The sequence below is a fragment of the Lagenorhynchus albirostris genome, chromosome X (assembly GCF_949774975.1).
Source record: "Lagenorhynchus albirostris chromosome X, mLagAlb1.1, whole genome shotgun sequence".
NCBI lineage: Eukaryota > Metazoa > Chordata > Mammalia > Artiodactyla > Delphinidae > Lagenorhynchus > Lagenorhynchus albirostris.
In genome coordinates, this window is record NC_083116.1 from 117,211,196 (window position 1) to 117,223,738 (window position 12,543).

At 39.8% G+C, this 12,543-nt stretch overlaps 1 protein-coding gene across 1 annotated transcript in view; it reads left to right on the forward strand.

The window, feature by feature from the left end:
- The window catches only part of BEND2 (BEN domain containing 2), a 171,173-nt gene that overhangs the window by 12,663 nt on the left and 145,967 nt on the right, over positions 1 to 12,543 (forward strand). The window contains exons 3-5 of the mRNA XM_060137380.1: positions 2,176 to 2,336; positions 10,246 to 10,660; positions 12,051 to 12,203. Of these exons, the coding sequence (XP_059993363.1) occupies positions 2,176 to 2,336; positions 10,246 to 10,660; positions 12,051 to 12,203 (729 nt within the window). The remainder of the gene's footprint in view (positions 1 to 2,175; positions 2,337 to 10,245; positions 10,661 to 12,050; positions 12,204 to 12,543) is intronic.

The window sequence follows — 12,543 nt, forward strand, 5'->3', positions numbered from 1 at the left end:
TCCCTGGTGGCGCAGTGATTAAGAATCCGCTTGCCAATGCAGGGGACACGAATTTGAGCCCTGGTCCAGGAAGATCCCACATGCTGTGGAGCAACTAAGCCCGTGCGCCACAACTACCGAGCCTGTGCTCTAGAGCCCGCGAGCCACAACTCCTGAAGCCCGCATGCCTTGAGCCCATGCTTGGCAACAAGAGAAGCCACCGCAATGAGAAGCCCGTGCACCGCAACGAAGAGTAGCCCCCACTCACCGCAACTAGAGAAAGCCCGCGTGCAGCAACAAAGACTCAATGCAGCCAAAACAAATAAATAAAATAAATAAATTTATAAAAAAAAACAAAAATTAAAAAATAAAATATATAGATAGTAAGAAAACAAGAAGGAAATATATCTAAGGGTTATGATATTTCTTAGTGATGGATTACTTTATTTAGATTCTGAATTTTTTATAAAGAGCTTAATTTTAGGTTGACTTTTTATAGAAATCTATCACATACAAAATATGCACAAATCATAACTATGCAGCTTAAATAATTTTCTAATTAATACACACATATAACCAACACTGAGCCCCCCAGAATCAGCTCTCACCTCCCTTTCAGTCACTACTCTCTTGCAAGGTAGCGCTATCCTGACATCTCCCACCATTGATTATATTTGCCTGTCTTTAGATTGAGCTTTAGCTCAATTGAATTATACACTATTCTTTTAGGTTCCTGAACCCAATTCCAATGTGTATGTTGGGGCTTCCCACACAACAGCAAGCAATTCTTGGACACCAGCAGCTTGTCTGAGAATTCAACTCAATTCTGACATTATCTATTGTAGATAGTGTCAGATTCCACAGGTTGAGGGCTCAGTCTTACAAGACTGCCCCCTGCCACCCCTCCTCATACCCCAGTCACAAGCCCAGGCTGTCACCTGTGCTTCTGACCTACTTGCTATAAATCAGAGGTTCCCACAACCTCCTGCTTGGGTTCAATTAATTTTCTAGAGCAGCTCACAGAACTCAGAGAAACATTTTACTTACTAGAATAACAGTTTATTATAAAAGGACATAACTCAGGAACAGTATAGAACTAAATATACACACTTTTTTTTTTTTTTTTTTTTTTTGCGGTACGTGGGCCTCTCACTGCTGTGGCCTCTCCCGTTGCGGAGCACAGGCTCCGGACGCACAGGCTCAGCGGCCATGGCTAACTGGCCCAGCCGCTCCGCGGCATGTGGGATCTTCCCAGACCGGGACACGAACCCATGTCTCCTGCATCGGCAGGCTGACTCTCAACCACTGCACCACCAGGGAAGCCCAAGAGTCTTTAACTCCTCTGATTTCTTGTTTCTGAGCCTTTGTTCCTTAGTATCTCCACTATAGAATGAAAGGGAAACAGGAAAGGAGGTAAAACTCGAAACCCTTCATTCCGCCTCATTCCTGCCCTGGCTCAGGATGGATAAAGGGAACCTAGCTCTCTCATTAACGCCCTTCCCGGTACTGTGATGCCAGCGTTCAAATCTACTACGAGATATGATATGACAGCATTGCACTCAACGTCCTCCTGGTGGCAGAGATGAATGACTCAGAACCATAACCGAGCCTACATAATTCTAGAAGAGTTTTTGGCTTATTTTTCACATACAGTCCTTTAAGTTTAATTTAAAATTTAACTACGGAAGCAATCATAATCTTAGCACTGAAATGACCTTAGACGTAATCTCACCCAGTTTTCACCGAGCAGGGGAGGAGGCGATGTCTTTAGTGGTCTCTCCAGGCCGCACCGTGGTGGGCGGCCCAAGCCACAAGAGACTCCTGACTCACATTTGGAGGCCCGCAGTCTCCCTGAGTAAAAAGCTTCGGAGCTCCTTGACCAAAGCAGTTAGGACTCATGCTCTGTTGTTCATTTGTCTCCAGCATTTACTCTGTAGCCTTTAGGTTGTGGAGCATCCGCTTCACAATTTGGAAATGTGTTCGATCTGTATTCTTATTCCTACGCGTGGGCAATAAAACCCTTCACTTTTTAAAGGTTTATTCTAAATCACTAATGGAAGAATTCTCATTTTGTCGCTCTCTAAACTTCAGCCAGGACTCCAATTCAACTTGAGTTGGTATTCTGAGAACATATCCATGTTAAGTTTATTAAGGCAGTAAGTGGGTGAAGTAACTTTTTTATGCCTTGCTTTTCAGGAGTTGAAGGTTTAGCAGAGCTAGGTGACCAACCAGTTTCACAAATGAACCGTCTAGCAAATTTAAGAAGACGTGACCCCTACTCAGCGGAAACGGAGTTCATCCCGTTGCGCAAAAAAGCGCGATTATCTATTCCAGGAGAGGATAACGTGGATTGTATGGTAAAGTGAAAATCTTTCTGTTTTTCATTCTGCTTTATTTCTTTTTAATAGATTGAGTTTAATTTCATACAGTGAAATGCACAGATCTTTAAGTGTATATAGTTCAATGAGTTTTGACAAATATGTACGCTCACCCCTCATCAAGGTAAGAACATTTCCATCATCCCAGAAATTTCCCTCATGCCTATTCCCAGTAAGTCCCCACCCCCTGAACCTTGGCGAAATACCATTTGGATGTTTTTTTCCATCATAGATTAGTTTTGCCTATTCTAGAACTTTATGTAAATAGAATCATATAGTATGCACTCTTTTGTGTCATGGTCTCTTTTCCTTAGAGTAATGTTTGGAAATTCATCTGGTTGTAGCATTCCCATTTATTGCTAAGTAATATTCTGTTGTATGAATATCCATGATTTGTTTATCCCTTCTCCTTCTGATGGACATTAGGGTTGTTTCCAGTTTTCGGCTATTATGAGTAAAGTGGCTGTGAACATTATTATGGAAGTCTCTTTGTGAACATATATTTACGTTTAATTTGGGTAAATGCTCAGGAGTGGAAATACTGGGTCACAGGGTAGATTAAAGTTTATGAGAAACTGCCAAACAGTTTTCTGAAGTGGTTGTGTTGCTTTACATTCTCATCATATTCTGCTATGCTTCTAAATCTTTGAAGTTGAATAAAATAGATTATTAAACTATATATAATTAAACTTAACAGAAAATGCATTTATTTACTTACATAAGGATGAAGATAGTAATACCACCTAATCAGTACAGGCAATTCTCTTAACTTCTATCAGCCCCAATATTTTAATCTTTGGGGGGATAATGTTATTTGCCTCCCAAGAGCCATGGTTTCTGACATAATTATGTGAAAGCACTTTGGTAAGCATAAAGCATTAATAGAAGGGTAAGATGACAACATTGTTTTTATTATTACTAATCTATATTATAATTCCATATAATTTTTACTGCCTAATAAGTTTGTAATGCGGGCTAATTCAGATAATTTTTTAAAACAAAGACATTGATAACTACTTGGTATATTTCTATTAAAATTATCCTTATAGTCCATAATTCATCCTTAAAATAGTTATTATAATTAAATCAAATGGTTATTTGCTGTTTATTTATTTATACTCTATTTTATTCCAGAAAAGGATTTAAGGTGTCTTAGAGGTTAATCTATTAAGAAACATAGGTGCTTATGTGCTTCCTATTTTGTCCACAGAGTGTCACTGTTGGATTATTTGAAAATTAAAAGCCATATAACATTTGGTTCTTCGTGGTTAGAAATATTTGCTTTTAAAGCAGTTCTGGTGCCAGATTACTGGAAGACTAGTCTTTCTATCCTGAAGTACATAAGGGGTTAAGCTTGATGGAAAATGTTATCTTAAGTGTAGTTGACTTAATGAGAAAATAGTTCTGCAAATATCTTTCCATGTTGTTGTAGTATTTGCAGCGGGCAGAGGTCCTTTAGGCCTTTGGTGCTTCCTCTTTTTTAATAATAAATTTGTTTATTTATTTATTTTTTGGCTGCGTTGGGCCTTCATTGCTGTGCATGGGCTTTCTTTAGTTGCGGTGAGCGCGGGCTACTCTTCGTGGCGGTGTGCGGGCTTCTCATTGCGGTGACTTCTCTTTGTTGTGGGGCACAGGCTCTAGGCACGTGGGCTTCAGTAGTTGTGGCTCACGGGTTCTAGAGTGCAGGCTCAGTAGTTGTGGCACACGGGCTTAGTTGTTCCGCGGCATGTGGGATCTTCCTGGACCAGGGTTCGAACCCGTGTACCCTGCATTGGCAGGTGGAATATTAACCATTGCGCCACCAGGGTAGTCCCCCTTTGGTGCTTCTTGAAAGCGAAATTCAAGTCCTAAAACTTTTCTTTCAGTTCCTTCTTTTATATTTCCTTTTGGTTTATTAATAAATCCTTCCTATACAAAAACATGAACACCTCATTGTAAAGAAGGTGGAAGTGTCATTAATGAATGTACATCAGACTGAATATTTAAGTAATATTAATTTATAATTGCCAAATATATTTACATTTACTATCATAAAGACAATGATTAAAATTCTTTTTCAGCCTTCATTGACTATGGAGTACCTCTGAACTGTGAGCCCAAGGAAATATTTCTCTCACATGAGCAGTTTACCATTTTATTTTCCTCTTTTCCTTATCTGATAGAAATTCATAGCAGTTTTGTACCCTGTTTCAGTAGCTTTTCTAATTTTTGAAATACTTTTAGGTTTATGGAAGAGTTGCAAATATATTACAAAGAGTTCTTGTGTATACACTTCCCTTCCCTTAATGTTAACTGACCTGTATAATTTAAAGTTATGGCAATTGTTTAACCACAGTACAGTTTTCAAAACCAGGATATTAACATTGGTACCTTACAATAAGCTAAACTGCATCCTTGTTTGAATTACACTATCCCCCCCACAATGTCCTTTTTCTGTTCCAGGATCTGATCCAGTATCCCAGATGGAAATTAGTTGTGTCTCTTTAGTTTCTTCCAATCTGTGACAACTCCTTATTCTTTCCTTCTCTTTTGTGACCTTGACTTTTTTTTTTTTTTAAGGTACATGGGCCTCTCCCGTTGCGGAGCACAGGCTCCGGACGCGCAGGCTCCGGACGCGCAGGCTCAGAGGCCATGGCTCACGGGCCTAGCCGTTCTGCGGCATGTGGGATCTTCCCGGACCAGGGCACGAACCCGTGTCCCCTGCATCGGCAGGCGGACTCTCAACCACTGCGCCACCAGGGAAGCCCACCTTGACATTTTTGATGCGTGTACCGATCAGTTATTTTGTAAAATGTCTCTCGATTTTGATATGTCTGATATTTTCTCTTGAATAGATTGAGATTATGCATTTTTGGCGAGAACGCCACACAAACCATGTTGTCTCCTCATTGAATCGTATCAGGAGTATGAGGTGTCCATATATCTTTTTACTGGTGATGTTAACATCAATCATCTGGTGTCTTCTAGATTTTTTTCACTGTAAAATTACTATTTTCCCTTTGTAATTAATAAATATCTTAGGTAGGAGTGTACTTTGAGACTATGCTAATATCCTGTCCTCAACTTTTTGCCCTGTGTTGAGTTAGCTCATGGATCTCACCTGCAGCATTCAGCACTGTGGTGTTTGCCTAATGGTGACTTTCTATTTCCCTTATTCCTTTGTATTTATTAATTGGAATTGATTAGTAACAAATAACTGTCCTGTCTCCCCATTTATTTACTCATTCAATTACATATTTTATATCAATATGTAGGCATGGGCATTTATTGTATTATATAAATTATAATCCAATATTATCACTATTTTATTGATCAAATTTTCCAGCTTTGGCTATCAGGAGCTCCTTCCAGTTGCCTCGTGTGACCTTTTGACATGCCCCCACTTCTTTTTTGAGCAATTCCTTTTTTTCTGACATCACAAGGTGTTGTAGTCTCATTTATACTTTCCCTGTTCCAGCTCTGGAATTCACCTCTCTTCAAGGAGTTCTGGTTCCTTTTATTGGAGAGTGGTATTTAGAAACCAAGATCTAGACACTAGGTGTGTTCATTGCTACTCTTGTGTCATTGATTTTAGTCCCTCTTAGTGGACAGAGCTAGGAAATAAGTGTTATGTCTACTAATCCAGGCATACACATATATTTATATTTCTATATCTATTTTTATATATATTATAAACTATGTGTTCATACTGATATTCAGGAGCTTCTTTTAAATTTAGGTTCCTATATAGTAACTTCCTTCCTTTAGTCCTTTTTTTAATCGGCTCTTATCTTTTTCATTCTCATGATTGTGAGGTTTGCTTTTACTTTATCTCTGCTTTATTTTGTAGACATCTGAAATCCTTTCGGAATGTAGGTAAAAAAGAAAAACAATTAAAATAGGGAAATATATATTTCTAGTGCTTTATTTGGCTCCTAGAGATATTAAGCATTGACTCACTTATTTTCATGTTATTAATAGGAGAGCAGTGCATCTGTAGTTTTCTATGATGGAAATCATCGTAACCAACTTACGGAACTCCAGCACTATTGTGAGGTATCAAAGTTGTCTCTTAAATGTAGTTTTCCAAAATATTGAGCTAAAATTTTCTTCACCTCATTTAATGTCATTGGACTATTAATAGAAATTTTGCTATGCCAAGTTCTCTATGATTATCACTCCATTGTGATACATTTAAAAAATATCTACTTAGAACAACATCCCTAGGTGAAAAACTTGAAATAAAAATATGGCTTTTGTACCTTAAAAAATATAGCCCATAACTGGTCAAGTGTAGTTAAGTGTCTTGCATCTAGACTGTTCGATATTGAATTTCTCCAATATTCTCCTTTTTTTTTTTTTTTTTTTTTTGCGGTGCGCGGGCCCCTCACTGTTTTGGTCTCTCCTGTTGCGGAGCACAGGCTCCGGATGCTCAGGCTCAGCGGCCATGGCTCACGGGCCCAGCCGCTCCGTGGCATGTGGGATCCTCCCGGACTGGGGCACAAACCCGTGTCCCCTGCATCGGCAGGCAGACTCTCAGCCACTGCGCCACCAGGGAAGCCCAACCCACCATTTTTTAAAGAGTTTATCTTCCATAGTTTTGAGGCGATTTTGTAAAAATTGACGTGTTGGTGGAGATTGATAGAAGTATGTAATTATCAAGGATTTTGTGAGCGGTATACCCTAGAAGCAATGAACATTTATAAACAAATACATGTTTCTTAACATATAAAAAAGTTTCTTGAATATAATGAACATACTTTGAAAAGTAAAAAATGTTTATGGGAGTCTTTATCATTATAGAGAACAGCAGTGGAATACTTAAAGGGAACGTGTCTTGTCTTCCGGGGAAGGATGTACAGAGAGTGGGAATGCAGGGACGACGTAGGGAGTTCTGATTTTTGAGCAGTGCTCTCCCCTGCTTGCTTTACATCAGCATCCACGATGAACTGGGTTGACACTGCTCTGCCAGGGCCTTCTGAGCGATTGTGCAAGATGTGTTGGGATAGAGTATCTCCGCTAAGACGTGCCCAGGTTCCCAAGTCACAGCTAAGGGATGCGCTCCATTTCTCCTAATGTGCTAGCTCCCTCCTTTCTTCGGCGCCTTCCCTTACCAGTCTAGACCACACGGTGCAGCACTTCCATCTGTTCTTTTTTAATCCTCGCCCAGCACCCCCTTTAGTAAAACCCCAGCCCTGTCCAGGCTGGGAAGCAGAGGGGAGGACCTCCACTGGGGACTGGTGATCCTCAGACAACCCCGATCCTGTTCTCTTATTTCGTGGAGAAAATGGAGGGTGTGGAGCAGAAATCCCCTCCAAGTCCTGATTCCTCTCCCCACAGCCCTCACACTTGCCTGGATCCATCTCTGACGACCTCCTTCCTGACCACTGGAGTGGGAAAAGTGTTTCCTCTGTAAGGCTAACACCTCTGCTGGTTTCTGCGTCTGACCCTCTTTCCCTGTGCTCAGACACCTCCCTTCATCCCTCTGTCTCTTGTGTCTTCAGCCTCTGTCTCCATCACTCTCAGCGTAGTCATTCTCCCACAGGTTTAAAAAAACCACTTCTTTTTGCCTCCCATCCCTCTATAGCTGTCATCCTCTCTCTCTCCTTCCCATCATAACCCAGCTCTTCGATCGTCATTTATGTTCACTTTCTAAACATTTGACTTCCTGTTTTCTGTTTGGGTGTTTTTAATTTCTGTTTTAATATTTTTTATTGAAGTATAGCTGATTTGTAATATTGTGTTAGTTCCGGGTGTAGAGCATAGTAATTCGGGGTTTTTGCTGATTATATTCCATTATAGGTTATTATAAGATTTGGGGTATAATTCCCTGTGCTCTACCGTAAATCCTTGTTTATCTGTTTTATGTACAGTAGTTTATATCAGTTAATCCCATACTCCTAATTTGTTGGGTATTTTAGAATATACTGTTCCTTCTGCCCTGTATGCTCCTCTGTACATCTCTACCTAGTGAACACCTTCTCATCTTTTCATTCTCAACGCAGATACCTCCTTCTTCGAAAATCCTGCCACGACTGTCAGGCTGGATTAGGTCTTGCTCTTCTGTGCACGCTTAGCCTCTTGTTCTTATCTGTATCGTGGCAATAATAATACTAATAGATGATTGAGCACTATCAGACCAGTCATCATGTACTATTATTATTATGTTGGTATTAATACTGTAGCACGTTGTTTTGTCCTCAACAGAACTGAGAGAGGATTTCATCCCGATTCTATTTATAAGGAAATTGAACAACAGAGAAGTTAAGTAACTTGAACCCAACTGTGTTCCCCTAGAGCCTGTGCTAGTTATTCAGGGCTGAGAGCCAGTGGGTCTCATGCTTCATCGTGCATCAGAATCACCTAGAGGGCTTGTGAAAACACAGATCACTGCCCTCGATCTCAGAGTTCCCAATTCAGTAGATCTGAGGTGGGAGATTTTTCATTTCCAACAAGCTCGTAGATGGTGTTGATGCTGCTGGTCCACGGAGCACACTGAAATCCACTGCTCCAGGCGGCCGATCACTTTCTCTGTTGACCATGTCTCTTTACTTGTCTCTCTCCAGCTAAAATGGGAGTTCCTTAGGGTAGGAGCTGTTTTTTTCTTCCTTTTTCTTTTTTTTTCTTTTTAATGTCCACATTCCCAGCATCTAGCGAAGTAGTTCTCACAGGTGGTAGGCCTTCAATAAATGTTTCTTTGAATGAATGATGTAATTAGTGGTTCTGGCCTTTTAAGTGTATTTTTGCCCGAATGAAATTTCTGTGTATTTCAAGAATTCTCCGGTTTTATCAGTCACATACTTGATTGGCATACAGGGGTCATGTACTCAAAGGTTTTGTAAGGTTAATTGTTAATTGCATGACTTTAAAGTACTCTGAACCAAAGGTCACATCTGTTGTATTTGGCTCACTGTTCTTTCCAGAGTGGACCCCTCACTGCCTATTAGGTTATACCATCATTATATGGAAAGAGGCTCTTTGGCCTTTTAGCAGATTTGAAAATTTCTTTCCTGAAGTAGCACCTTCCTTGATGTAAAATGACTCCATCATAAATGTGATGGCTTATAGGAATTGTGGTACATTTACTTCCCAGTATTCAAGCTTCGTAAAATGCCTGTGTGACATGGAGTAGTTGAGTGGGAGGTTGGCGTGCCTTATCTCAGCCAGCTCGGCTCTGGGTCCCCAACAGCCAGGCATCAAGTGGGAAACAAGAGATTTCTGACGGCTTGAAAACTTTCAGACTTTGACTTTGGCTTAATGATATTTTCTTATATGTTACTTTTGTTTCAAAATAGGAACTACTAAAATTTTTTTTATTATGACAGGGTTTGCAAGAACTTATTGAAAACACGAATAGGCAGGTTAACCACCTTTGTGGAGTCGTTTCACAAATGCAGCATTCTTTGGAGAAACCATTGTTGCCTAACTGTGCCTAACTACTTCCATAAAGCTCTAGTTCCTAGAGATACCAATCAGTTAGAAGTGAGAGAGAACGAATAACTCTGAGATTATTAGCAAGGCTGATCTATACTTACTTTAGCAGTAGGTTGGAGAATAACCTCTCTTAGAAGGATGCTGAAGTCTAGGTTTGAGACATGATACTGAATATTTTTATGTTTGTAACCATAATGTATAAAATGCAATCAAAATGTAGGGTTGAAGAGGATTAAAAATCATATAATCAAAATTCAGCATTTATACTTGACTATGGAAAATGATGTTGCAAGGAAAACAGGTTATTAATGCTTTTACTGATTTTTCAATTCTTATTTTTACTCACAGAAGATTTATACTGAATTCGTGTCATTTTAGAGATCATCTGGATTTACACAGAAAAGTTTTGATTGTATACTTCATGGAGAAATTACAGAAAGGAGCTTAACCCATTCTGTTCTTTTACCCTGGACAGGGAGATTGTAGCCCATCTTTACCCGTGGAAAGGCAGGAAGACAATGCCGAGACCAACCCTGTAGGAACATCTCTTCAGTCAGCAGCACTCCCTGAACTGCAGCAGCCGGTCCTCAGGGAGAGTCCACCACCGCCCAGAACTGTCTCCACATACTCATTAGAGCCGTGTTTCACACCACGCAGCCCATCTCCTGGGCTTCCTGTTCTATCCTCCTATGTCAGTGAAGGTGCCGAAAGTACCAACAGTGTTATCTCATCTGCCCAGGCTACTGTAGCAGTGCCTATAGCAGTTCTGCCACAAGGAGAACCCAGTCTGGCAGATACCTCTGAGACAATGAACTACTCAACTATAATGGGAAATAACAGCATGGGCCCAGACGCTGCCTTGACATTTCTCTGCATGCCTCCCATTACTGGTGAGTTTGAAACGGCACACATTACGAATAGCATCCAGTAATCTATATTCAAAGGCATCCTTAATGCAAACTAGTGATAGCTATTTTTTAATTAGAAGTTTTATATTGAGATAATTATAGATTCACATGTAGTTGTAAGAAATAATACAGTGATACCCTTTACCCAATTTCCCTCAGTGGTAGCATCCTGTAAAACTATAGGAAAATATCACAACCAGGATATTGACGTTGATATAATCCATGGATCTTATTCAGCTGTTCCCAGTTTGACTTGTATTCATTTGCGTGTGTGTACTTTTAGTTCTGTGCAGTTTTACCATATGATAAAGTTTGTATGTCCACCACCATAGTCAAGGTACAGAATATTTCCATCACAAGGATCACTTGTGTTGCCTTTTTATAACCACCCATCACCCTGTGGTGACCCTGCCCTCCCTATTCTCTTATCCCCTCAGTACTCAGGCAACCACTGATCTATTCTCCATCTCTAGAACTTTGTCACTTCGAAATTGTTATATATTTGTAGGCATATGGTATGTAACATTTTGATATTGGCTTTTTTCACTAAATATAAGTCCCTAGAGATTAAAGCAAGTTGTTCACTAGTTCCTTCCTTTTTATTGCTGAGTACTGTTACTTGGTATAGATGTGTCATAGTTTAAGCATTTATCTGCTGAAGAAAATTTGGGGTTTTGTTTTCTAGTTTTTCACTATTAGGACTAAGGCTGCTATGAATATTCATGTACAGGTTTTTGTGTAAACAGAAGTTTTAATTTCTCTGACATGAATACCCAAGAGTGCAGTTGCTGGTTATATGTTAACTGCGTGTTTAGTTTTATGAGAAACTACCTGTTTTCCAGTGTAGGTGTACCATTTTGCATTCCTGCCAGCAATGTATGAGTGATCCACTTTCTCTGGAGCCATATTTCTGCTCTTTCCATTGTTCTTTCTTCCTGCTGATGCTTCCTGATTGCTTCTTTCATCATATCCTATCTGGAAGAAGATTTTCTTTTTTAAGAGTAAATCTGCTGGGGACAAAAATCTTTTTTTTTTTAAAATATCTTTATTGGAGTATAATTGCTTTACAATGGTGTGTTAGTTTATGCTTTATAACAAAGTGAATCAGCATATGCATATATCCCCATATCTCCTCCCTCTTGTGTCTCCCTCCCACCCTCCCTATCCCACCCCTCTAGGTGGACACAAAGTACCGAGCTGATCTCCCTGCGCTATGCGGCTGCTTCTCACTAGCTATCTATTTTACATTTGGTAGTTCCTTTGTGTGAGAATGTCTTCATTTCCCCTTCTTTCTGAAGAATAGTTTCACCCAGTATGGAATTCCTGGATGAGAGTTCTTGTATTACAGCCCTTGAAAACTTTTTATTTGTAGAAGTGTCAGGAAAGGCAGAAACCAGCCTTGGAAACAGCACTGAGTCAAGGTACTATCCAACTTTTTTGGGTAATGACAGTGGCCGGGATACTGCCTCTTCATCTATCTTCATCCCTCCCAATTTTGGGGAGTTTGAAATGATACATATTACAAGTAGCATTGTTTAATTCAGATTCACTAACATCCTTAATGCAAGTCGGTGGTAGCTCTTTTTTAAATTAAGCTTTTCATTTTGAGGTAGTTTTAGATTCACGTGTAGTTGTAAGAAATTATACAGAGTTCCTACTTGTGCTTTACCCATTTTCCTTAATAATACCATCTTGCAAAACTATAGTAAAGTATCACAACCAGGATACTGACATTGATTAAATCCACATTTGTGTGTGTGTGTTTAGTTCTGTGCAATTTTATTCCATGCCTCAGTGTATTTGCCCACCATCACAGTCGTGATACAGAACATTTCCATCATTACCACAAACACCCTTCATATTGC